Source organism: Oncorhynchus kisutch, linkage group LG1 (genome assembly GCF_002021735.2).
Source record: "Oncorhynchus kisutch isolate 150728-3 linkage group LG1, Okis_V2, whole genome shotgun sequence".
NCBI classification, from domain to species: Eukaryota; Metazoa; Chordata; class Actinopteri; order Salmoniformes; family Salmonidae; genus Oncorhynchus; species Oncorhynchus kisutch.
Genome location: NC_034174.2, coordinates 6,501,585 through 6,529,355, shown reverse-complemented (window position 1 = coordinate 6,529,355; position 27,771 = coordinate 6,501,585). Strand labels below are relative to the sequence as shown.

Below are 27,771 nucleotides of genomic sequence, written 5' to 3'. Positions count from 1 at the left end.
CAGCCCACTTGGAGTTTGCATTCAGACCCTGAGAAACATGGTAACATGCATGAGTAACATGCCAAAAGGCACTGAAAGGACTCAGACCATGAGAAACAAGATTCTCTAGTCTGATGAAACCAAGATTGAACTCTTCGGCCTGAATGCCAAGCGTCACGTCTGGAGGAAACCAGGCACCGCTCATAACCTGGCCAATACCATCCCTACAGTCATGCATGGTGGTGGGAGTATCTTGCTGTGGGGATGTTTTTCAGCGGTAGGGACTGGGAGACTAGTCAGGATCGAGGGAAAGATGAACGGAGCAAAGTAGAGAGGGATCCTTAATGAAAACCTGCTCCCGAGAGCTCAGGACCTCAGACTGGGGCGAAGGTTCACCTTCCAACAGGACAACGACCCTAATCACACAAGTCGGGCAGACCGCGGGGCAGACCGCACCACTCTCTGGAGAGCCCTGCGGCTGCAGGCGGTGCAGTTGCCCGTAACAGGTGATACAGCCCGACAGGATGCTCTCAATTGTACATCTGTAAAAGTTTGTGAGGGTCTTAGGGGCCAATACAAATTTCTTCAAGCCTCCTGAGGTTGAAGAGGTGATGTTGTGCAATCTTCAACACACTGTCTGTGTGGGTGGACCATTTCAGATTGCCAGTGATGTGTACGCCGAGGAAATGTTCACCTTCTCCACTGCGGCCACGTCGATGTAGGGCGTGCTCTCTCTCTGTTGTCTCCTGAAGTCCAGAATCAGCTTCTTAATTTTGTTGACTTTGAGGGAGAGGTTATTTTCCTGGCACCTCTCCACCAGGGCCCTCACCTCCTCCCTGTGGGTTGTCTCGTCATAATCAGGCCTACTACTGTTGTGTCGTCTGCAAACTTTTTAATTTGATTTATTTTACCAGGTAAGTTGACTGAGAACACGTTATCATTTACAGCAACGACCTGGAGAATAGTTACAGGGGAGATGAATGAGCCAATTGTAAGCTGGGGATGATTAGGTGGCCATGATGGTATGAGGGACAGCTTGGGAATTTAACCAGAACACCAGGGTTAACACTCCCTACTCTTACAATAAGTGCCATGGGATCTTTCATGACCACAGAGAGTCAGGACACCTGTTTAATTAACGTCCCATCCCAAAAGACAGCACCCTACCCAAGGCAATGTCCCTAATCACTGCCCTGGGGATTTGGATAATTTCTTTAGACCAGAGGAAAGAGTGCCTCCTACTGGCCCTCCAACACCACTTCCAGCAACATCTGGTCTCCCACCCAGGGACTGACCAGGACCAACCCTGCTTAGCTTCAGAAGGAAGCCAGCAGTGGGACTTGATGATTGAGTTGGAGGTGTACATGGCAGTCGTGGGTGAACAAGGAGTACAAAAGGGGGCTGAGCACGCACCCTTTTGGGGCCCCAGTTTTGAGGATCAATGAGGTGGAGGTGATGGGACTCTGAAGTACCCATTCTAACCACCAAAGACAGGCTGATGAATTTCCACAGAAAGAAGGAAGATTCCAACAGAGATCACGACACACTGAGCGTAAATATATATATATATATTGATTGCAACTATTCCCGAATGAGTGAGTGTTCATGTGCAAAGGATTAGCATTTCAATTGTTAGAATTATGAACTTTGTAGTGCCTTTTATATTTTGCGCCATACCGGTTTAGCCCACTAGGGCACATCCCCCTATCATTTCCCTGTAACCATACCTACTTTATTTTTATTTTTATGCATTTCTGTGATTTAGTTGGTTAATAAATAAATGATTGAGACAATTGGTGTATGGATGATTCATAGTGAAGACTGGGTTCGTGCAGATAACCAACAATTTACTACGTTTGGAGTGAGACTAACGTGAGGCAAAGAATAATTCATTAATTAGAAGACTAATTGATCAGATATTAAAATATCTCAAAAGTTGTATTAGGAAAATTATAACTTTGCACTCTGAATATTTTCTTTGGTGCCCAGTCTTCCTAGTTAACTACATTTACATGATTAGAATAATCACGGAATAATAATTACAGAGCATTGATTTGATAAAAGAACGGTCTTCAGTTTAATGATGCCAAAGACACGACAAGTATAACTAGGAATAAATTGACAGATAATAAACAGTGTACACGGGATGAAAGAATAAATAAAGAGAGCGGAATGGATCCACCTGTGCAATAGTGCAATAGAGAATGCATCATCTAGGGATCTGTTGGGGCGCTATGCGAATTGGAGCGGGACTAGGGTTTCTGGGATGATGGTGTTGATGTGAGCCCTGACTAGCCTTTCAAAGCATTTCATAGCTACAGATGTGAGTGCTACGGGGCGAGAGTCATTTAGACAGTTTACTTTGGCATTGTTAGGCACAGGGACTATGGTGGTCTGCTTGAAACATGTAGGTATTACAGACTCGGACATGGAGTTGTTGAAAATGTCAGTGAAGACACTTGCCAGTTGGTCAGCGCATGCTCACAGTACACGTCCTGGTAATCCATCTGGCCCTGCGGCCTTGTGAATGTTGACCTGTTTAAAGGTCTTACTCCAATCGGCTGCGGAGACTGTGATCACACAGTCTTCCGGAACAGCTGGTGCTCTCATGCATGTTTCAGTGTTATTTGCCTCGAAGCGAGCATAGAAGTAGTTTAGCTCGTCTGGTAGGCTCATGTCACTGGGCAGCTCTCGGGTTAGAGTCCCGCTCTTTGAAAGTGGCAGCTCTACCCTTTAGCTCAGTGTGGATGTTGCCTATAATCCATGGCTTCTGGTTGGGGTATGTACACACAAATCACTATGGGGACGACGTCATCGATGCACTTATTGATGAAGCCAATGACTGATGTGGTGTGCTCCTCAATGCTATCGGAGGAATCCCGGAACATATTTTATTATGATCAGATTTGCCAAATGGAGGACGAGGGAGAGCTTTGTTCATGTCTCTGTTTGTGGAGTAAAGGTGGTCTAGAATTTTTTTCTCCCTCTGGTTGCACATTTAACATGCTGGTATAAATTTGGTTAAATGGATTTAAGTTTCTCTGCATTAAAGTACCCGGCTACTAGGAGTGCAGCTGCATAAGGAAAATAACATATTCACACAAGCACTGATATTTAACCCTTTCTCCTATACTCCTCCTACACATCTGAATAGCCAATACACCTCTGTTGCTATCCAGAAGATTAGTGATACAGGTTCTTCCTCACTTCATCTAAACTGACCTCTGCCCCAAACTCCTCCCCATAGGAACCCTGATGTTCAACAACAACATGTTCTGACAGAATGTAAACGTTCTACGTTCCCCTCTCTCAGCTCAGTGACATGAATAAGTATATTTCATATTTTCAAATTTAGAAGTCAGAACCCATCAGTGACAACTCAGGACTATTATTGGTTTTCCTACTTGTCAGATGATGCATGTGGACCTTACCGTGTGTGTGTGTGTGTGTGTGTGTGTGTGTGTGTGTGTGTGCGCGCGCGTGCGTGCACGCACGCTTCTACAAGGCTTTCTGTGTAGATGTATTGGTACAGACCTATCTGTTGGTTGTGATGTCGTGACTGATGGAATACACAGTCTCAATAACAGGAGCCAAGACTAGCTATTCTCTATTCTGCCACTGAAGGCCCGTTGCTTAGTAACACCACAAACATTCTGCCTCCAGAACAGAAAGAACAGCAGGGTTGGAACAGTACACTGGAAAAGAACACTTGAACAAAACACTGGAACAGAACACTGTTATAGAACACTGGAACAGAACACTGTTATAGAACACTGGAACAAAACACGCTTATAGAACACTGGAACAGAACACTGTTATAGAACACTGGAACAGAACACTGGAACGGAACACTGGTATAGAACACTGGAACAGAACACTGTTATAGAACACTGGAACAGAACACTGTTATAGAACACTGGAACAGAACACTGTTATAGAACACTGTTATAGAACACTGTTATAGAACACTGTTATAGAACACTGGAACAGAACACTGTAATAGAACACTGGAACAAAGTTTTAGACTGATCCAATGAACCATTGTATTTATGTTCAAAATGTTGTATCAAGACTGCCCAAATGTGCCTAATTTGTTTATTAATAACTTTTCATGTTCAAAACTGCACTCTCCTCAAACAATAGCATGGTATTCTTTCACTGCAATAGCTACTGTAAATTGGACAGTGCAGTTAGATTAACAAGAATTTAAGCTTTCTGCCAATATCAGATATGTCTATGTCCTGGGAAATGTTCTTGTTACTTACAACCTCATGCTAATCGCATTAGCCTACGATAGCTCAACCGTCCCGTTTACGGGACACCGATCCCGAAGCAGTAGTTTATTTACATTGTCTTCAGGAAGTGTTCATACCCTTTGACTTATTCCACATTTTGTTGTTACAGCCTGAATTCAAAATGGATAAAAAAAAAATATATTCTCACCTATCTACACACAATACCCCATATATATATATATAGACACTGACCCAGAGAGACTCACAGCCGACAATTTGAAGTGACAATTTGGAAACATGTTTTTAGAAATGTTAACGATATTTTCTAAAATGAAAAACAGAAATATATTTTTTACATAAGTAGGCAGTGATTACGGCTGTGAGTCTCTCTGGGTCAGTGTCTAAGAGGGATTACGGCTGTGAGTCTCTCTGGGTCAGTGTCAGAGGGATTACGGCTGTGAGTCTCTCTGGGTCAGTGTCAGAGGGATTACGGCTGTGAGTCTCTCTGGGTAAGTCTCTCAGAGCTTTACACACGTGGATTGTGCAACATTTGCCCATTATTAAAAAAAAAATCTTCATAGTCTGTGAAATTGGTTGTTGATAATTGCTCGACAATCATTTTCAGGTCTTGCCATAGATTTCCAAGTAGATTTAATTTAAAACTGTAACTCAGCCATTCAGGAACATTCACTGCCTTCTTGGTAAGCAACTCCAGTGTATATTTGGGCTTGTGGTTTAGGTTATTGTCCTGTTGGAAGGTGAATTAATCTCCCAGTGGATGGTGGAAAGCAGACTAAACTAGGTTTTCCACTAGGATTTTGCCTGTGTTTAACTCCATTCTGAAAAACTCCCCAGTTCTTAATCTTGACGCTACTCATCCCTGTCGCGGGATCATTTTCGTCAGCAGCCGCTGAATAGCATAGCGCCACAGTCAAATAATATTACTAGAAAATATTAATATTCATGAAATCACAAGTGAAATATATTGAAACACAGCTTAGGCTTTTGTTAATCACCCTGTCATCTCAGATTTTGAAATTATGCTTTACAGCCAAAGCAAGACAACCATTTGTGTAAGTTTATCGATAGCCTAGCATAGCATTATGCCTAGCTAGCAGCAGGCAACCTGGTCACGAAAATCAGAAAAGCAATACAATTAAATCGTTTACCTTTGATGAGCTTCGGATGTTTTCACTCACAAGACTCCCAGTTAGATAGCAAATGTTCCTTTTTTCCAAAAATATTATTTTTGTAGCCGAAATAACTCCGTTAGTCCTTCACTTTTGGCTGAGAATTTGACCGGAAATTGCGGTCACGACAACTCCAAATTAGCTCCATAATATCGATAGAAACATGGCAAACGTTGTTTATAATCAATCCTCAAGGTGTTTTTCAAATATCTATCCGATAATATATCAACCAGGACAGCTGTATTTTCAGTAAGACCGGGAGGAAAAATAGCTACCTCTGTCTATTATGCAATAATTACTCTGAGAGCCCTCAGCCGGACACTTACGCAATGTAGTCGTTTACGCTCATTCTTCAACATAAAGGCGTGAAACTACGTCAAAATGCTCTAGACACCTTGGAGAATACGTAGAAATGGAATCTGGTTGATAGCCCATTCACTGCTCAATAGGGACAGCTTTCAAAACATGAGTCACTTCCTGATTGGATTTTTCTCAGGCTTTCGCCTGCAATATCAGTTCTGTTATTCTCACAGACAATATTTTTGTGTTTTCTATCCTAAGCCGTCAATTATATGCATATTCTAGCATCTTGTCCTGACAAAATAGCCCGTTTACTTTGGGAACGTTATTTTTCCAAAAATGAAAATAGTGCCCCATAGTTTCAACAGGTTCGATTACAAGCATACCCATAACATGACCACCTCTATGCTTGAAAGTATGGAGAGTGGTACTCAGTAATGTGATGTATTGGATTTGCCCCAAACATAATACTTTGTATTCAGGACAAAACTTTAATTGCTTTGCCACATTTTTAGCAGTATTACTTTAGTGCCTTGTTGCAAACAGGATACATGTTTTGGAATATTGTTATTCTTGTCACAAATACCACCGAAGGTGGCTCCCCTTCCTGTTCGGGTGGCTCCCCTTCCTGTTCGAGTGGCTCCCCTTCCTGTTCGGGTGGCTCCCCTTCCTGTTCGGGTGGCTCCCCTTCCTTTTCGGGTGGCTCCACTTCCTGTTCGGGTGGCTCCACTTCCTGTTCGGGTGGCTCCACTTCCTGTTCGGGTGGCGCTCGGCGGTCGTTGTCGCCGGTCTACTAGCTGCCACCGATCCCTTTTTCCTTTTCATTTGTTTCTGTCTAATTGTTTTCACCTGTTCCTTGTTGGGGTTTTGGGATGGGTGTTATTTAAGTTTGTTTAGCCCGCTGGTGTTTGTGTGGGCTTGTGGTTATTCTACATTAGTGGTGTTTGTGTACTTTTGGGTTTTCGCTGTCCGGTATTTTGGTAACAGTGGGTTTGGGGTTTGTTGCGCCTGTGTTTTGGTAACAGTGGGTTTGGGGTTTGTTGCGCCTGTGTTTTGGTAACAGTGGGTTTGGGGTTTGTTGCGCCTGTGTTTTGGTAACAGTGGGTATGGGTTTTGTTGCGCCTGTATTTTGGTAACAGTGGGTTTGGGTTTTGTTGCGCCTGTATTTTGGTAACAGTGGGTTTGGGGTTTGTTGCGCCTGTGTTTTGGTAACAGTGGGTTTGGGGTTTGTTGTGCCTGTGTTTTGGTAACAGTGGGTTTGGGGTTTTGTTGCGCCTGTGTTTTGGTAACAGTGGGTTTGGGTTTTGTTGCGCCTGTGTTTTGGTAACAGTGGGTATGGGTTTTGTTGCGCCTGTGTTTTGGTAACAGTGGGTTTGGGGTTTTGTTGCGCCTGTGTTTTGGTAACAGTGGGTTTGGGTTTTGTTGCGCCTGTGTTTTGGTAACAGTGGGTATGGGTTTTGTTGCGCCTGTGTTTTGGTAACAGTGGGTTTGGGGTTTTGTTGCGCCTGTGTTTTGGTAACAGTGGGTTTGGGTTTTGTTGCGCCTGTGTTTTGGTAACAGTGGGTATGGGTTTTGTTGCGCCTGTGTTTTGGTAACAGTGGGTATGGGTTTTGTTGCGCCTGTATTTTGGTAACAGTGGGTTTGGGGTTTTGTTGCGCCTGTGTTTTGGTAACAGTGGGTTTGGGTTTTGTTGCGCCTGTGTTTTGGTAACAGTGGGTATGGGTTTTGTTGCGCCTGTGTTTTGGTAACAGTGGGTTTGGGGTTTTGTTGCGCCTGTGTTTTGGTAACAGTGGGTTTGGGGTTTTGTTGCGCCTGTGTTTTGGTAACAGTGGGTTTGGGGTTTTGTTGCGCCTGTGTTTTGGTAACAGTGGGTTTGGGTTTTGTTGCGCCTGTGTTTTGGTAACAGTGGGTATGGGTTTTGTTGCGCCTGTGTTTTGGTAACAGTGGGTATGGGTTTTGTTGCGCCTGTATTTTGGTAACAGTGGGTTTGGGGTTTTGTTGCGCCTGTGTTTTGGTAACAGTGGGTTTGGGTTTTGTTGCGCCTGTGTTTTGGTAACAGTGGGTATGGGTTTTGTTGCGCCTGTGTTTTGGTAACAGTGGGTTTGGGGTTTTGTTGCGCCTGTGTTTTGGTAACAGTGGGTTTGTGGTTTTGTTGCGCCTGTGTTTTGGTAACAGTGGGTTTGGGGTTTTGTTGCGCCTGTGTTTTGGTAACAGTGGGTTTGGGGTTTTGTTGCGCCTGTATTTTGGGCTTCAGCCATGTTTGTACCTGTTACTGTGCTTGAGGACATTAAAGCGTTTTTTCCCGTCTACCTTCTGCTCTCTCCGTCTGACTCCACACCCATCACTATTCCGACGTCACAATTCTGTACAGGCTTCCTTCTTTTCAGTCTGTCCTTTAGGTTAGTATTATGGAGTAACTACAATGTTGTTGATCCATCCTCAGTTTTCTCCTATCACAGCCATTAAACTCTGTAACTGTTTTAAAGTCACCATTGGCCTCATGGTGAAATCCCTGAGCGGTTTCTTTCCTCTCCGGCAACTGAGTTAGGAAGGACGTCTGTATCTTTGTGGTGACTGGGTGTATTGATACACCACCCAAAGTGTAATTTAATAACTTCACCATGCTCAAAAGGATAGTCAACTAGGTGCCCTTCTTTGAGAGACATTGGAAAACCTCCCTGGTCTTTGTGGTTGAATCTGTGTTAGAAATTCACTGCTCGACTGAGGGACCTTACAGATAATTGTATGTGTGGGGTACAGAGAGGCATGTCAAAGAAAGCATGTTAAACACTATTATTGTACACCGAATGAGTCCATGCAATGTACTATATGACTTATTAAGCACGTTTTTACTCCTGAACTTATTTATACTTACCATAACAAAGGGGTTGAATACTTATTGACTCAAGACATTTAAACTTTTCATTTGTAATTAATTTGTAAAAATTTGCAAAACATAATTCCACTTTTACATTACGGGCTATTGAGTGTAGGCCAGTAACACAACAGAAAAAGTCAAAGGGTGTGAATACTTTCTGAAGGTGCTGTAGGTATCTTTGATATTATTAACAAGATCATCACTGTTTTGCAGGGAGTCCTGGTATCTGGTATTATCTGGTATCTGGTATTATCTGGTATCCAAAAAAAACAGAAACAAAATCTTTGAACTAAATAAAACAAAACATAACATACTATAAACACATTTACAGTTACACAAATAGATTAATTATAATAATAATAATAACAGCTGAATTAGCTTGGTAGCTGTTCTATACTCTAATGGGTTCCTGCTGTTTGCTACTATGTCTGTGTCAGTCTACTAACCCTGTGGTAGCCTGGAAGCATCATTAGAGGAGACGACTGGCCCACTTTACAGTACTGGGTTTACCTTGAAGCTTTATGAAAAGACAGACAGGCAGCCATTGAAGAACTATCTAATCTAGAGAGAGAGAGAGAGAGAACGCAGGCCTGGTTCATCGTAACTTATTTCCTCTGTAGTCTAATAAACTGCATGGTTTCCTGATGAGTCGTAGTGGGAGGACCACACACCATGTCATCGCAGGACTCCGAGTTTACTTCGATATGATGGAGAGAATAGTATATATTATCTACCTCACTTGCTTTGGCAATGTTAACACATGTTTCCCATGCCAATAAAGCCCTTGAATTGAATTGAATTGAAAGAGAGAGCAGAGATAGAATATAGACATAGAGAGAGATTAGAGGGAGAGGAGAAAGAGAGAGCAGAGATAGAAGTAGAGGGAGAGGAAGAGACATAGATACATAAATGTGGTCAGTGTTTTATTAGAGAGAGAGTATGTATTAGAGAGAGAGAGAGAGAGAGAGAGAGGGAGGGGATGGAGAAAGAGAGAGAGAAGGGATGGAGAGAAAGAGAGAGGGGGGGTGGAGAGAAAGAGAGGGGATGGAGAAAGAAAGAGAGAGAGAGAGAGAGAGAGAGAGAGAGAGAGAGAGAGAGAATGTGACAACCTTTTTGTGACAGTAAAGTGTTGTTTTGCCCTAGGGGTACTGTATGATAACAGACTGCCAGTGTCACACTCACATGCCCTATCACACAGACCTACCAAACCTCTACACTTGCTGTGTAGACAGGGGTCAAGCGTTTTTCTGTTGGGCAACTAAACTAGTGCAGAATTAAAATATAGTTTGTAACTCTTCCTTTGTTGCTACGCTCTTAAAAAAACAATAGGTGCTATCTCGAACCTTAAAGTGTTCCCTGGGCTGTCACCATAGAAGATGGTGTAGAACCGTCTGTGGAAAGGGTTCTACCTGGAACCGAAAATGGTTCTCCTATGTCTACAGCTGAAGAACCATTTGAGATCTCTTTTTTTTCTGTGTCTTCTTACTGAGAACTCTTTCTTTCTTTCCCACAGTGATCTGTACATTCCGCGGGACGGTGACCCATGGTCTGGCTCTGGAGATAGGAGAGACAGTCCAAATACTGGAGAAATGTCAAGGTGTGTTATAATACCCTTACACTCTAACAATACACAATCTGTACATATCTACTTCCTGCTAGGTAGGTTTACCTTAGTTTCTCTACAGTAACAGAATGAGAGAAGCAGAGGTCTACATTACGTGTGTGTGTGTGTGTGTGTGTGTGTGTGTGTGTGTGTGTGTGTGTGTGTGTGTGTATATGTGTGTGTGTTTGTGATTGGACATGCGACACTCAGAACCAGAGCTCGGGACCACCGCCGTTCTGTGATCCCTGTCCCCAAAACACAAGTCTACTTGATGGTAATCGCGCTCACCTCTAGTGGTACAGTGCATAGTCAGACCCCTTGACTTTCCACATTTTGTTACATTACAGCCTAAAATGTATTAAATAGTTTTTCTCTTCATTAATTTACAGTACACACAATACCCCATAATGACATCACAATACCCCATAATGACATCACAATACCCCATAATTACAAATAAAATGTTTTTGTTATTGAAATTTTAGCAAATTTCTTAAAAAAAATAAAGAAGTGAAATTTGACATTTACATGACATAAGTATTCAGACCCTTTACTCAGTGCATCTTGGGTATGATGCTACAACCTTGGCACACCTGTATTTGGGGAGTTTCTCCCATTCTTCTCTGCAGATCCTGTCAAGCTCTGTCAGGTTGGATGGGGAGTGTTGCTGCACAGCTATTTTCAAATCTCTCCAGAGATGTTCGATCGGGTTCAAGTCCGGTCTCTGGCTGGGCCACTCAATGACATTTAGAGACTTGTCCTGAAGCCACTCCTGAGTTGTCTTGGCTGTGTGCTTGGGGTCGTTGTCCTGTTGGAAGGTGAACCTTTGCCCCAGTCTGAGGTCCTGAGAGCTCTGGAGCAGGTTTTCATTAAGGATCGCTCTGTACTTTGCTCCATTCATCTTTCCCTCAATCCTGACTAGTCTCCCAGTCCCTGCTACTGAAAAACATCCCCACAGCATGATGCTGCCACCACCATGCTTCACCATAGAGATGGTGCCAGGTTTCCTCCAGACGTGACGCTTGGCATTCAGGCCAGAGTTCAATCTTGGTTTCATCAGACCAGAGAATCTTGTTAGAAGCAAGACGAGCGCTTTGACTACAGCACATCATTTAACACCATAATACCCTCCAAACTCATCATCAAGCTTGAGGCCCTGGGTCTGAACCATGTTAATAACCCGCAACCTGCATTCAGAATGTGTACCCCCTAAAGCAGGGACCCCCTAAAGCAGGGACCCCCTAAAGCAGGGATAGGTGACTAGATTCAGCCGCAGGCTGTTTTTCATAGGAGAGGATGGTCAGGGGGCAGGAACATAAATATAATCATTTGTACATTGAAAATTGACCACAACTAAGCCCAAAAAGAGATTGTATTTGAAAATAACAATAATTTCATACATTGAGACACGTGTCTTTTTATTATCTATTTAAAAACAACAACATTTGTAGCTGAATTACTTGGCCCAGGTTTTCTGACTGGATCTGATAAGGACTAAATGTTATAATTGGGGTTTTCAAAACTGAAAAGAGTAGATTCTGATCCTCCGGATAAGGATTTGGTAATCCAATCTGACCATTAATCAGGATTGTATTTGGTTTTTTGAATGTTTTGAGAACTGAAAAGATAGTGATTAGGATCATTTTGAAGCAACAGGATTTATCCCCACTGGAAGCGTGGATTCTGGGTGGATTTAAAGAGGCACTACAACCCCCCCAAAAATGGGCAATGTTCCTAAGGTGAGGAGGTTTAAGAAACGTTTTGACATCTGAAAACCAAAAGTGTGAAATGTGTCAAATAAATGCATCTACTTACTTATAAGTGATATACAAGCTTGATAAAAAAAACATTTAAAAAAACAAGGTACCTTCAATGTTCCCCTGGGAGCTGAAGATGGTGGATGTTGATTAAGGCAGCCCCCTCCCGCACCTCTGTGATTCAGAGGTCTTGGGTTAAATGTGGAAGACACATTTCAGTTGAATACATTCAGTTGTACAACTGATGGAATTCACTCACCTCTGTTTCCCAATGACAGTGTATTAGTAATATCACAACCTGCCCAGTAGATGGCAAGGCCTGTTCAAAGTACTGAAAGTCCCTGATTCTGTCATTTCGATATTGTGGTATCTGGATGAGAATGATGCTATCCTATTATTTTCTGGGGAAAAACAGCCAGATCGATCTAAACCTGGATTTTAAAAAAAGAGGATTACAGAATCCGGAATCATTCGGATTTTTTAACAAAAATCTCTCTGATTTTGGCCCGTATGACGAAGTTTGGCTACACAGACCTCCCGAAAGCCCCAGCGGTCTAAGGCACTTAAGTTAAGATAACATCAGTCCTACCTGAGCCCAGTCTCTGACACATTATCCATAACATTAAGATGATACTGTTAATGTTGAATTCAGGGATTTCAGAGGGTGGGGTAAAGGATGAGATCAGGGGTGTTCTCAGGCCTCTCCTAAACATTGATTGTGATATTTCTCTCTTTCAGGATGGTACCGAGGATCCTCCACCAGGAAACCCACAATCAAGGTAAATAAACTGCTCCAATGAGCTCCAAGAGGAAATAGGCCATTTCCCTACCATTCTGTCTGTAGTTCTGGGCTTCCAGAGTGACAGTGTCTCTGGTACAGGTGAGAACAAGGTTAATTGTTTATACACCTTACTTTATATATATAAAGCACTTCTAATAAAGATAGTGGTCAAAATTATTGGAAAATGATTGGATTCCCTGTTTTCAGGTCTCCAACACCCTCACCTTAGATCCCCTGTTTTCAGTTCTCCATCTCCCTCACCTTGGATCCCCTGTTTTCAGTTCTCCATCTCCCTCACCTTGGATCCCCTGTTTTCAGTTCTCCATCTCCCTCACCTTGGATTCCCTGTTTTCAGTTCTCCATCTCCCTCACCTTGGATTCCCTGTTTTCAGTTCTCCATCTCCCTCACCTTGGATCCCCTGTTTTCAGGTCTCCAACACCCTCACCTTAGATCCCCTGTTTTCAGTTCTCCATCTCCCTCACCTTGGATTCCCTGTTTTCAGTTCTCCAACACCCTCACCTTAGATCCCCTGTTTTCAGTTCTCCATCTCCCTCACCTTGGATTCCCTGTTTTCAGTTCTCCATCTCCCTCACCTTGGATCCCCTGTTTTCAGTTCTCCATCTCCCTCACCTTGGATCCCCTGTTTTCAGTTCTCCATCTCCCTCACCTTAGATCCCCTGTTTTCAGTTCTCCATCTCCCTCACCTTAGATCCCCTGTTTTCAGTTCTCCATCTCCCTCACCTTGGATCCCCTGTTTTCAGGTCTCCAACACCCTCACCTTAGATCCCCTGTTTTCAGTTCTCCATCTCCCTCACCTTAGATCCCCTGTTTTCAGTTCTCCATCTCCCTCACCTTGGATTCCCTGTTTTCAGTTCTCCATCTCCCTCACCTTGGATCCCCTGTTTTCAGGTCTCCAACACCCTCACCTTAGATCCCCTGTTTTCAGTTCTCCATCTCCCTCACCTTGGATCCCCTGTTTTCAGTTCTCCATCTCCCTCACCTTGGATCCCCTGTTTTCAGGTCTCCAACACCCTCACCTTAGATCCCCTGTTTTCAGTTCTCCATCTCCCTCACCTTAGATCCCCTGTTTTCAGTTCTCCATCTCCCTCACCTTGGATCCCCTGTTTTCAGGTCTCCAACACCCTCACCTTAGATCCCCTGTTTTCAGTTCTCCATCTCCCTCACCTTAGATCCCCTGTTTTCAGTTCTCCATCTCCCTCACCTTGGATCCCCTGTTTTCAGGTCTCCAACACCCTCACCTTAGATCCCCTGTTTTCAGTTCTCCATCTCCCTCACCTTAGATCCCCTGTTTTCAGTTCTCCATCTCCCTCACCTTAGATCCCCTGTTTTCAGTTCTCCATCTCCCTCACCTTAGATCCCCTGTTTTCAGTACTCTAGCTCTTTCACCTTGCGAGGATAACAACACTGAGTCTTTTTCTAACATGCTTTATGAGATTAGAGAACACATTGGGAGAGATCGTAGACCATTCCTCCTATACAGAATCTTTCCAGATCCTTGATATCCTTCGACTGCTCTTTTCAATTCAAACCACAGGAATTCAATGGGGTTCAAGTCCGGAGACTGAGATGACCAATGAAAAAATGTATATATTTTTGGTAAATGAACTATTTCTTTGTGGATTTCGGATGTGCTTGGAGTGCTGGAAGATCCACTTGTGACCAAGTTTCAGCCATCTTGCAGAGGCAACCAATCCTGGTATTTGGTTCATAATGCCGTCGTTAACCTTAAACCCCAGTATCGTTGACCTTAAACCCCAGTATCGTTGACCTTAAGAAGGACCCCAGTATCGTTGACCTTAAACCCCAGTATCGTTGACCTTAAACCCCAGTATCGTTGACCTTAAGAAGGACCCCAGTATCGTTGACCCCAAGAAGGACCCCAGTATCGTTGACCATAAGAAGGACCCCAGTATCGTTGACCTTAAGAAGGACCCCAGTATCGTTGACCTTAAGAAAATAGCCCAATAACATCAAAGATCGACCAACATATTTTACAGTAGGAATGGGGTTCTGTCGTTCTGCCCCTGAACAAGGCAGTTAACCCACTGTTCCTAGGCTGTCGTTCTGCCCCTGAACAAGGCAGTTAACCCACTGTTCCTAGGCTGTCGTCCTGCCCCTGAACAAGGCAGTTAACCCACTGTTCCTAGGCTGTCGTTCTGCCTCTGAACAAGGCAGTTAACCCACTGTTCCTAGGCTGTCATTCTGCCTCTGAACAAGGCAGTTAACCCACTGTTCCTAGGCTGTCGTTCTGCCCCTGAACAAGGCAGTTAACCCACTGTTCCTAGGCTGTCGTTCTGCCCCTGAACAAGGCAGTTAACCCACTGTTCCTAGGCTGTCATTCTGCCTCTGAACAAGGCAGTTAACCCACTGTTCCTAGGCTGTCATTCTGCCTCTGAACAAGGCAGTTAACCCACTGTTCCTAGGCTGTCATTCTGCCTCTGAACAAGGCAGTTAACCCACTGTTCCTAGGCTGTCATTCTGCCTCTGAACAAGGCAGTTAACCCACTGTTCCTAGGCTGTCATTCTGCCTCTGAACAAGGCAGTTAACCCACTGTTCCTAGGCTGTCGTTCTGCCCCTGAACAAGGCAGTTAACCCACTGTTCCTAGGCTGTCATTCTGCCTCTGAACAAGGCAGTTAACCCACTGTTCCTAGGCTGTCATTCTGCCTCTGAACAAGGCAGTTAACCCACTGTTCCTAGGCTGTCATTCTGCCTCTGAACAAGGCAGTTAACCCACTGTTCCTAGGCTGTCATTCTGCCTCTGAACAAGGCAGTTAACCCACTGTTCCTAGGCTGTCATTCTGCCTCTGAACAAGGCAGTTAACCCACTGTTCCTAGGCTGTCATTCTGCCTCTGAACAAGGCAGTTAACCCACTGTTCCTAGGCTGTCATTCTGCCTCTGAACAAGGCAGTTAACCCACTGTTCCTAGGCTGTCGTTCTGCCCCTGAACAAGGCAGTTAACCCACTGTTCCTAGGCTGTCATTCTGCCTCTGAACAAGGCAGTTAACCCACTGTTCCTAGGCTGTCATTCTGCCTCTGAACAAGGCAGTTAACCCACTGTTCCTAGGCTGTCATTCTGCCTCTGAACAAGGCAGTTAACCCACTGTTCCTAGGCTGTCATTCTGCCTCTGAACAAGGCAGTTAACCCACTGTTCCTAGGCTGTCATTCTGCCTCTGAACAAGGCAGTTAACCCACTGTTCCTAGGCTGTCGTTCTGCCCCTGAACAATGTCATTGAAAATAAGAATTAGTTCTTAATTGACTTGCCTAGTCCAATAAAGGTCAAATAAAAAAAATCCTTGACGAGATACATTGAGAGAGAGAGAGAGAGAGAGAGAGAGAGAGAGAGAATGTGACAACCTTTTTGTGACAGTAAAGTGTTGTTTGTTGTAAAGAATAGTTTTTTTTTGTTAATTTTGAATTTCACTTTATATATTATCTACCTCACTTGCTTTGGCAATGTTAACACGTTTCCCATGCCAATAAAGCCATTGAATTGAGAGAGAGAGACCGTTTGTGAAAATATGCCAACTATCTACTGAAAAACTGGTAAAGTGATTGTCAGACAGCTCTGTCCTCGGCAGGCTTGCCTATCTAAATAGGATGACTAAAGACATTACAGTGTGGGGAGAATAGAGACAACGTTAGATGGTTGGCTGGTTGTGTAACAGTATAACTTTAGACCGTCCCCTCGCCCATACCTCTGCAAGGGGAACCACTACTTCAAGGTCTCAGAGCGAGTGACGTCACCGATTGAAACGCTATTTAGCGCGCACCACCGCTAACTAAGCTAGCCGTTTCACATCCGTTACAGTTGGCATTACAGTGTGGGGAGAACAGAGACAACGTTAGATGGTTGGATGGTTGGCTGGTTGGAGGGTTGGATGGTTGGCTGGTTGGCTGGTTGGCTGGTTGGATGGTTGGATTGTTGGCTGGTTGGATGGTTGGCTGGTTGGATGGTTGGAGGGTTGGCTGGTTGGATGGTTGGCAGGTTGGATGGTTGGAGGGTTGGCTGGTTGGATGGTTGGCTGGTTGGAGGGTTGGATGGTTGGATGGTTGGAGGGTTGGCTGGTTGGATGGTTGGATGGTTGGCTGGTTGGATGGTTGGAGGGTTGGCTGGTTGGAGGGTTGGCTGGTTGGATGGTTGGCTGGTTGGAGGGTTGGATGGTTGGCTGGTTGGAGGGTTGGCTGGTTGGAGGGTTGGCTGGTTGGAGGGCTGGTTGGATGGTTGGCTGGTTGGCTGGTTGGAGGGCTGGCTGGTTGGATGGTTGGATGGTTGGTTGGCTGGTTGGATGGTTGGCTGGTTGGATGGTTGGAGGGTTGGCTGGTTGGATGGTTGGCTGGTTGGATGGTTGGCTGGTTGGATGGTTGGATGGTTGGCTGGTTGGATGGTTGGCTGGTTGGATGGTTGGCTGGTTGGTTGGCTGGTTGGATGGTTGGCTGGTTGGATGGTTGGATGGTTGGCTGGTTGGATGGTTGGCTGGTTGGTTGGCTGGTTGGATGGTTGGCTGGTTGGATGGTTGGATGGTTGGCTGGTTGGATGGTTGGATGGTTGGCTGGTTGGCTGGTTGGATGGTTGGCTGGTTGGTTGGCTGGTTGGATGGTTGGCTGGTTGGCTGGTTGGCTGGTTGGATGGTTGGCTGGTTGGATGGTTGGATGGTTGGCTGGTTGGTTGGCTGGTTGGATGGTTGGCTGGTTGGTTGGCTGGTTGGATGGTTGGCTGGTTGGATGGTTGGAGGGTTGGCTGGTTGGATGGTTGGCAGGTTGGATGGTTGGAGGGTTGGCTGGTTGGATGGTTGGCTGGTTGGAGGGTTGGATGGTTGGAGGGTTGGCTGGTTGGATGGTTGGATGGTTGGCTGGTTGGATGGTTGGAGGGTTGGCTGGTTGGAGGGTTGGCTGGTTGGATGGTTGGCTGGTTGGAGGGTTGGATGGTTGGCTGGTTGGAGGGTTGGCTGGTTGGAGGGTTGGCTGGTTGGAGGGCTGGTTGGATGGTTGGCTGGTTGGCTGGTTGGAGGGCTGGCTGGTTGGATGGTTGGATGGATGGTTGGCTGGTTGGATGGTTGGCTGGTTGGATGGTTGGCTGGTTGGCTGGTTGGATGGTTGGCTGGTTGGATGGTTGGATGGTTGGCTGGTTGGATGGTTGGCTGTTTGGTTGGCTGGTTGGATGGTTGGAGGGCTGGCTGGTTGGCTGGTTGGATGGTTGGCTGGTTGGATGGTTGGCTGGTTGGCTGGTTGGATGGTTGGCTGGTTGGATGGTTGGCTGGTTGGATGGTTGGCTGGTTGGATGGTTGGCTGGTTGGATGGTTGGATGGTTGGCTGGTTGGATGGTTGGAGGGCTGGCTGGTTGGCTGGTTGGATGGTTGGCTGGTTGGATGGTTGGCTGGTTGGCTGGTTGGATGGTTGGCTGGTTGGATTGGTTGGCTGGTTGGAGGGCTGGCTGGTTGGCTGGTTGGATGGTTGGATGGTTGGCTGGTTGGATGGTTGGCTGGTTGGCTGGTTGGATGGTTGGCTGGTTGGATGGTTGGCTGGTTGGATGGTTGGCTGGTTGGATGGTTGGATGGTTGGCTGGTTGGATGGTTGGCTGGTTGGATGGTTGGCTGGCTGGTTGGATGGTTGGCTGGTTGGATGGTTGGATGGTTGGCTGGTTGGATGGTTGGATGGGTTGGATGGTTGGATGGTTGGATGGTTGGATGGTTGGCTGGTTGGATGGTTGGCTGGTTGGATGGTTGGATGGTTGGCTGGTTGGATGGTTGGCTGGTTGGTTGGCTGGTTGGATGGTTGGCTGGTTGGTTGGCTGGTTGGATGGTTGGCTGGTTGGATGGTTGGATGGTTGGCTGGTTGGATGGTTGGCTGGTTGGATGGTTGGCTGGTTGGTTGGCTGGTTGGATGGTTGGCTGGTTGGATGGTTGGCTGGTTGGATGGTTGGCTGGTTGGTTGGCTGGTTGGATGGTTGGCTGGCTGCTACTGCCTGAGGAGAGATGAGATGATGACTTTAAGAAATGAAAAATAATAAAATAAAACTAAACTAAGTAAATACAACTGAAATATTGGATTATTTCATAGTCATGTCCTATTTTATTTTGTGGACCTGACAGAGACAATGGAATGTTTTCAATGTTTTAGTGATTGGAATGTTCACTTGTTGGCTTTGGAATTTCTATTAAACAAATCTCCAATATTTTTTATATCATTATTTCACAATGCATTTAATGTTAAAAAAATTTTTACAATCGAAATCGAGAACAGTGATTCTTTAAAAGAAATAATCAAACCAGAACCAAACTGACCTGAAAGAGCAGTAATCGCTCAGCACTAACAAACAGTACAATTATCTTTGGTCTCTTTACTATATCAGACCATCTGTTGTGTGCTGTCTGATCCCTCCTGTTGCTTTGTGGAGCTCTGCTATCCGGCTTGAGCCCGACATTATACATCAGGGCCTGTTTTTTCATCAATAACTAGGGTACGGGTAGGGCTCGGGTCTCACTAACATTATTAAGCTGAGCCATTTGCTTGTGCTCTGCTGTTCAGTACAAATCACATCTGACTAAGATCATAACAATGGTGTCAGAAGTGCTTCAACCTCATCAAATATAGAAACAGGAGAGATTATTTCACGCAAAAAATAATAATGTTTCTTGAGTTTAGAGTGACGAAAAGTAGCTAACAGCCAACTGCTCTCTCATGTCTCGTCATTGAGCAGAGCAGCCCAAGCGGAGGCGTTGCTATGGAAACTCAGCCGTCAGCAGAGTGCAGGGAGTGAGAGACAGACAGAGAGGAACAGTTAATGGATTTACTAAGTTATTTCTGATTTTGGGTTCCGGGCAGCGCCGGGCCTTTTACATTTAGCAGAAGCAATCTGGCTGGTAGGGACCTGAAAGTTGCGGGCACGGGTAGGGGTAGGACCTGAACGTTGTAGGGCATGGTTAGTGGTAGGACCTGAACGTTGTAGGGCATGGGTAGGGGTAGGACCTGAACGTTGTAGGGCATAGGTAGGGGTAGGACCTGAACGTTGTAGGGCATGGGTAGGGGTAGGACCTGAACGGTGTAGGGCATGGGTAGGGGTAGGACCTGAACGTTGTAGGGCATGGGTAGGGGTAGGACCTGAACGTTGTTGGGCATGGTTAGGGGTAGGACCTGAATGTTGTAGGGCACGGGTAGGGGTAGGACCTGAACGTTGTAGGGCATGGGTAGGGGTAGGACCTGAACGTTGTAGGGCATGGGTAGGGTTAGGACCTGAAAGTTGCGGGCACGGGTAGGAGTAGGACCTGAACATTGTAGGGCATGGGTAGGGGTAGGACCTGAACGTTGTAGGGCATGGGTAGGGGTAGGACCTGAACGTTGTAGGGGATGGTTAGGGGTAGGACCTGAACGTTGTAGGGCATGGGTAGGGGTAGGACCTGAACGTTGTAGGGCATGGGTAGGGGTAGGACCTGAACGTTGTAGGGCATGGGTAGGGGTAGGACCTGAACGTTGTAGGGCATGGGTAGGGGTGGGACCTGAACGTTGTAGGGCATGGGTAGGGGTAGGACCTGAACGTTGTAGGGCATGGGTAGGGGTGGGACCTGAACGTTGTAGGATATGGGTAGGCCCTGAACATTGTAGGGCATGGGTAGGACCTGAACGTTGTAGGGCATGGGTAGGACCTGAACGTTGTAGGGCATGGGTAGGACCTGAACATTGTAGGGCATGGGTAGGCGTAGGACCTGAACATTGTAGGGCATGGGTAGGACCTGAACATTGTAGGGCATGGGTAGGGGTAGGACCTGAACGTTGTAGGGCAGCCTTTCTTAAGGTATGGGTCGTGACCCAAAGTGGGTCGTGGACCTGTTAATGGATAATTATTTCATTAATTACTGGAATTGATTTGGCCAAGTGCATCTGCGCTCTCTGTTCAGTGCCTCTCTGTTCAGTGCCTCTCTGTTCAGTGCCTCTCTGTTCAGTGCGTTCTCTGTTCAGTGCGTTCTCTGTTCAGTGCCTTTCTGTTCAGTGCGCTCTCTGTTCAGTGCGCTCTCTGTTCAGTGCGCTCTCTGTTCAGTGCGCTCTCTGTTCAGTGCCTCTCTGTTCAGTGCCTCTCTGTTCAGTGCGTTCTCTGTTCAGTGCGCTCTCTGTTCAGTGCGTTCTCTGTTCAGTGCGCTCTCTGTTCAGTACGCTCTCTGTTCAGTGCGCTCTCTGTTCAGTGCGCTCTCTGTTCAGTGCCTCTCTGTTCAGTGCATCTCTGTTCAGTACGCTCTCTGTTCAGTGCGCTCTCTGTTCAGTGCGTTCTCTGTTCAGTGCGCTCTCTGTTCAGTACGCTCTCTGTTCAGTGCGCTCTCTGTTCAGTGCGCTCTCTGTTCAGTGCCTCTCTGTTCAGTGCGCTCTCTGTTCAGTGCGCTCTCTGTTCAGTGCGCTCTCTGTTCAGTGCGTTCTCTGTTCATTGCGCTCTCTGCTCAGTGCGCTCTCTGTTCAGTGCGCTCTCTGTTTTCAGCGAGGGTGAGAGGGAGCCTGTTGAGCTTCACGGTTTATCAGTTATTTTTTCTGCAGTTTTCTTGGAGACGGGATGCAGCGATGTCATTCAAGCCACTGACTTGTTTTTTCTACCCGCCATCACTCACTGCTGTCATGAAATGGACTCGTGCAACACGTTCTGACTGAGTTCAATTGTTATGAAATGGACTCGTGCTAGCAACACGTTCTGACTGAGTTCAATTGTTATGAAATGGACTCCTGCTAGCAACACGTTCTGACTGAGTTCAATTGTCATGAAATGGACTCGTGCTAGCAACACGTTCTGACTGAGTTCAATTGTCATGAAATGGACTCGTGCTAGCAACACGTTCTGACTGAGTTCAATTGTCATGAAATGGACTCGTGCTAGCAACACGTTCTGACTGAGTTCAATTGTCATGAAATGGACTCGTGCTAGCAACACGTTCTGACTGAGTTCAATTGTCATGAAATGGACTCGTGCTAGCAACACGTTCTGACTGAGTTCAATTGTCATGAAATGGACTCGTGCTAGCAACACGTTCTGACTGAGTTCAATTGTTATGAAATGGACTCGTGCTAGCAACACGTTCTGACTGAGTTCAATTGTCAAGAAATTGACTTGTGCTAGCAACACGTTCTGACTGAGTTCAATTGTCATGAAATGGACTTGTGCTAGCAACACGTTCTGACTGAGTTCAATTGTCATGAAATGGACTCGTGCTAGCAACACGTTCTGACAGTTCAATTGTTATGAAATGGACTCGTGCTAGCAACACGTTCTGACTGAGTTCAATTGTTATGAAATGGACTCGTGCTAGCAACACGTTCTGACTGAGTTCAATTGTTATGAAATGGATTCTTGCTAGCAACACGTTCTGACTGAGTTCAATTGTTATGAAATGGACTCGTGCTAGCAACACGTTCTGACTGAGTTCAATTGTCAAGAAATTGACTTGTGCTAGCAACACGTTCTGACTGAGTTCAATTGTCAAGAAATTGACTTGTGCTAGCAACACGTTCTGACTGAGTTCAATTGTCATGAAATGGACTCGTGCTAGCAACACGTTCTGACTGGGTTCAATTGTCATGAAATGGACTCATGCTAGCAACACGTTCTGACTGAGTTAAATTGTCATGAAACGCTTTTACAGAGTTTAGTTTCTGTCTCTTTCAAACAAACCTATAAAGAGGAGCGCCCAGAATGTGTTTTGTGCTTGGAAGTGCTGAGTAGTGAGTCTCTCATAACGAACAAATGAAAATGATCAGGCCTACTGTACATCTTACTGTAGAAATGATCAGGCCTGACTGTACATCTTACTGTAGAAATGATCAGGCCTACTGTACATCTTACTGTAGAAATGATCAGGCCTACTGTACATCTTACTGTAGAAATGATCAGGCCTACTGTACATCTTACTGTAGAAATGATCAGGCCTACTGTACATCTTACTGTAGAAATGATCAGGCCTACTGTACATCTTACTGTAGAAATGATCAGGCCTACTGTATATCTTACTGTAGAAATGATCAGGCCTACTGTACATCTTACTGTAGAAATGATCAGGCCTACTGTACATCTTACTGTAGAAATGATCAAGCCTACTGTACATCTTACTGTAGAAATGATCAGGCCTACTGTGCATCTTACTGTAGAAATGATCAGGCCTACTGTATATCTTACTGTAGAAATGATCAGGCCTACTGTACATCTTACTGTAGAAATGATCAGGCCTACTGTACATCTTACTGTAGAAATGATCAGGCCTACTGTACATCTTACTGTAGAAATGATCAGGCCTACTGTATATCTTACTGTAGAAATGATCAGGCCTACTGTACATCTTACTGTAGAAATGATACGGCCTGACTGTATATCTTACTGTAGAAATGATCAAGCCTACTGTACATCAGGGGAGGACCTGAAAGTCGTGGGTATGGGGAGGGGAGGACCTGAAAGTCGTGGGTATGGGGAGGGGAGGACCTGAGCATCGTGGGTATGGGGAGGGGAGGACCTGAGCATTGTGGGTATAGGGAGGGGAGGACCTGAGCATTGTGGGTATGGGGAGGGGAGGACCTGAGTATTGTGGGTATGGGGAGGGGAGGACCTGAAAGTCGTGGGTATGGGGAGGGGAGGACCTGAAAGTCGTGGGTATGGGGAGGGGAGGACCTGAGCATCGTGGGTATGGGGAGGGGAGGACCTGAGCATTGTGGGTATGGGGAGGGGAGGACCTGAGCATTGTGGGTATGGGGAGGGGAGGACCTGAGCATTGTGGGTATGGGGAGGACCTGAAAGTCGTGGGTATGGGGAGGGGAGGACCTGAGCATTGTGGGTATGGGGAGGGGAGGACCTGAGCATTGTGGGTATGGGGAGGGGAGGACCTGAAAGTCGTGGGTATGGGGAGGGGAGGACCTGAGCATTGTGGGTATGGGGAGGGGAGGACCTGAGCATTGTGGGTATGGGGAGGGGAGGACCTGAAAGTCGTGGGTATGGAGTAGAAGAGGGGAGGACCTGAGCATCGTGGGTATGGGGAGAGGAGGACTGGAACGTCGTGGGTATGGGGAGGGGAGGACCTGAGCATCGTGGGTATGGGGAGGGGAGGACCTGAAAGTCATGGGTATGGGAAGGGGAGGACCTGAGCATCGTGGGTATGGGGAGGGGAGGACCTGAAAGTCGTGGGTATGGGGAGGGGAGGACCTGAGCATCGTGGGTATGGGGAGGGGAGGACCTGAAAGTCGTGGGTATGGGGAGGGGAGGACCTGAACGTCGTGGGTATGGAGTAGAAGAGGGGAGGGGAAGAGAGGAGAGGAGGGGGGCAGAGTAGGAGAGGAGAAGAGAAGAGTAGAAGAGGGGTGGACAGGAGAGGGGGGGCAGAGTAGGAGAGGAGAAGAGAAGAGTAGAAGAGGGGTGGAGAGGAGAGAGGGGGCAGAGTAGGAGAGGGAAGGAGAGGAGAGGCAGTAAGTCTATCTGCCATGTCTCTATTAATGTAACTCACCCTTGGCTTTTTACTGAGCTGAGAGTTTACACTCCAATCACCAGGACCTTGAATTATCACCAGCCTATTTGTCAAATCAAATCACATTTTATTGGTAACATACACATGGTTAGCAGATGTTAATACGAGTGTAGCGAAATGCTTGTGCTTCTAGTTCCGACCATGCAGTAATATCTAAGTAATCTAACAAATTCACAACTACCTTATACACACAAATACACACAAATGTAAAGGAATGATTACGAATATGTACATAAAAATATATGAATGAGCGATGGCCGAACGGCATAGGCAGGATGCAGTAGATGGTATCGAGTACAGTATATACATATGAGATGAGTAATGTAGGGTATGTAAACAAAGTGGCATAGTTTAAAGTGGCTAGTGATACATGTATTACCTAAAGATGTAGTAGATGATATAGAGTACAGTATATACATATACATATGAGATGAGTAATGTAGGGTATGTAAACATTATATAAAGTGGCATTGTTTAAAGTGGCTAGTGATACATTTATTACATCATTTTTTCCATTATTTAAGTGGCTGGAGTTGAGTCAGTGTGTTGGCAGCAGCTACTCAATGTTAGTGGTGGCTGTTTAACAGTCTGATTGCCTTGAGATAGAAGCTGTTTTTCAGTCTTTCGGTCCCCACTTTGATGCACCTGTTCTGACCTCGCCTTCAGGATGACAGCGGGGTGAACAGGCAGTGGCTCAGGTGGTTGTTGTCCTTGATGATCTTTATGGCCTTCCTGTGACATCGGGTGGTGTAGGTGTCCTGGAGGGCAGGTAGTTTGCCCCCGGTGATGCGTTGTGCAGACCTCACTACCCTCTGGAGAGCCTTACGGTTGTGGGCGGAGCAGTTGCCGTACCAGGCGGTGATACAGCCCGCCAGGATGCTGTCGATTGTGCATCTGTAAACGTTTGTGAGTGTTTTAGGTGACAAGCCGAATTTCTTCAGCCTCCTGAGGTTGAAGAGGCGCTGCTGCGCCTTCTTCACCACGCTGTCTGTGTTGATGGACCATTTCAGTTTGTCCGTGATGTGTACGCTGTCTGTCTGTCTGTCTGTCTGTCTGTCTGTCTGTCTGTCTGTCTGTATAAACAGATTAATCTGTGTTGATGAACCATCTCTCTGACTCAAACAGCTCTGAGGCATCTCTGTCTTTCCGACATAGCAGATAGCTAACACTGTAGATAGTTAACACTGAGCCAGAAGCTAGAAGAAACTGTATGCCCTCATCATGCCACAGAAGGGATTGAAAATTTACAAAACTATATGTATGAGTAACTATCTAGAACCTAAAATGATTGTTCAGCTGTCCCCATAAGATAACCCTTTGAAGAACCCTTTGGGTTCCAGGTAGAACCCTTTTGGTTCCAGGGACCCTTTTTTCTAAGGTTGTAGCCTATAACAGAGCAGAACAGAACATAAAGAACAGAGCAGAACACCAATCCACTAGTGTTTTAGCCCTGTGTGGCTCAGTTGGTAGAGCATGGTGGTTGCAATGGGTTGTGAGCTCTATTTCTGTTCGATGTCCCACTACCGTAAGTAGCTTGGGATGAAAGTGTCTACTAAAATGGCATATACCGGTATACCATATATTAGGGAATCAGTCAGCCACTCAGTCCAGCCAGTCAGCCAACCAGTCTGTCAGTCAGCCAGTCAGTTAATCAGTCAGTCAGCCAGCCAGTCTGTCAGTAAGTCAGTCAGTGAGTCAGCCAGCCAGCCAGTCAGTTAATCAGTCAGTCAGCCAGTCAGTTAATCAGTCAGCCAGCCAGTCAATCAGTCAGCCAGCCAGTCAATTAATCAGTCAGCCAGTCAGTTAATCAGTCAGCCAGCCAGCCAGTTAATCAGCCAGCCAGCCAGTCAGTTAATCAGTCAGCCAGCCAGTCAGCCAGCCAGTCAGTTAATCAGTCAGCCAGTCAATCAGCCAACCAGTCAGTTAATCAGTCAGCCAGTGAATCAGTTGGTCAGTTAATCAGTCAGCCAGCCAGTAGCCAGTCAGTTAATTATTCAGCCAGCCAGTCAGTTAATCAGTCAGCCTGTCAGTCAGCCAGCCAGTCAATCAGTCAGTCACTCAGTCCAGCCAGCCAGTCTGTCAGTAAGTCAGTCAGTCAGTCAGTTAATCAGTTAGTCAGTCAGTTAATCAGCCAGTCAGTCAGTTAATCAGTCAGTCAGTCAGTTAATCAGTCAGTCAGTCAGTTAATCAGTCAGCCACTCAGTTAATCGGTCAGTCAGTCAGTTAATCAGCCAGTCAGTTAATCAGTCAGCCAGTCAGGTAATCAGCCAGTTAGTCAGTTAAAAAGTCAGTCAGACAGTTAATCAGTCAGTCAGTGAGTCAGTTAATCAGTCAGTCAGTGAGTCAGTTAATCAGTCAGTTAGTCAATTAATCAGTCAGCCAGCCAGTTAATCAGTCATTTAATCAGTCAGTCAGTTAATCAGTCAGCCAGCCAGTCAGTTAAAAGGTCAGTCAGTCAGTTAATCAGCCAGCCAGTCAGTTAAAAAGTCAGTCAGCCAGTCAGTTAATCAGTCAGTTCATCAGTCAGTCAGTCAGTTAATCAGTCAGTTCATCAGTCAGTTAATCAGTCAGTCAGTTAATCAGTCAGTCAGTCAGTTAATCAGTCAGTCAGTGGGCTGTTGAATAATTCATCCTATGTGTCTCTGTCAGAGCTGACAGGAGGGAGGGAGGGAGGGAGTGAGGGGGAGAGAGAGTGAGAGGGGGAGAATATTGCTGAAGGTGGATAGTGAGCCTTTATTCTCATAGAGCCCCAAGCTCCTCAATGTACTGTACTGTATGTATTTTTAAATGTTTAATTCATTCATTTGTTTTTAAACACAATAGGTAGTTTGTGCTCAGCAGAGATCAAGAGAGAGAGAATTGGAAAGCAGTTGAGTTGGAGACGGAGAGAGGGAGGGGAGGAAGGAGAGGGAGAAAGGGAGGACAGGAAGGTTAGGGAGAGAGGGAGTGAGGGGAGGAAGGAGTGGTTGCGAGGGATAGAGGGGAGGGAGAGAGAGAGGGGAGGAAGGAGAGGGAGGGGAGAGGGGAGGAAGGAGAGGGAGAGAGAGAGGGCATTTATGAGAGGGAGAGAGGGAGATAGGGAGGGGAGTAAGGAGAAGGAGGGAGAGAGAGAGGGGAGGAAGGAGAGGGAGGGAGAGAGGGGAGGAAGGAGAGGGAGGGAGAGAGGGGAGGAAGGAGAGGGAGAGAGAGAGGAGGGTAGAAGGAGAGGGAGGGAGAGAGGGGGAGGAATGAGAGGGAGAGAGGAAGAGGGTAGGAAGGAGGAGGGAGATAGGGAGGAAGTAGAAGGGAGAATAAGGGAGGAAGGAGAGGGAGAGAGAGAGGGGAAGAAGGAGAGGGAGGGAGAGAGGGGAAGAAGGAGGGAGGGAGAGAGGGGGAGGAAGGAGAGGGAGAGAGAGAGGGGAGGAAGGAGAGGGAGGGAGAGAGGGGAGGAAGGAGAGGGAGGGAGAGATAGGAGAAGGAGAGGGAGAGAGAGAGGCGAGGAAGGAGAGTGGAGAGGAGGGAGGAGGAGGGGAGGGAAGGGAGGGGGGGAGAGAAGGGGAGAGGG

The 27,771-nt window shown here is 46.1% G+C and overlaps 1 protein-coding gene across 1 annotated transcript in view; it reads left to right on the top strand.

Moving 5' to 3' along the window:
* The first annotated feature begins 10,003 nt into the window (after positions 1 to 10,003).
* Positions 10,004 to 27,771, top strand: part of LOC109880617 (dedicator of cytokinesis protein 3) — a 218,797-nt gene continuing 201,029 nt past the window's right edge. The window contains exons 1-3 of the mRNA XM_031833718.1: positions 10,004 to 10,016; positions 10,096 to 10,179; positions 12,681 to 12,721. Coding sequence (XP_031689578.1) covers positions 10,004 to 10,016; positions 10,096 to 10,179; positions 12,681 to 12,721 — 138 coding nt within the window. The remainder of the gene's footprint in view (positions 10,017 to 10,095; positions 10,180 to 12,680; positions 12,722 to 27,771) is intronic.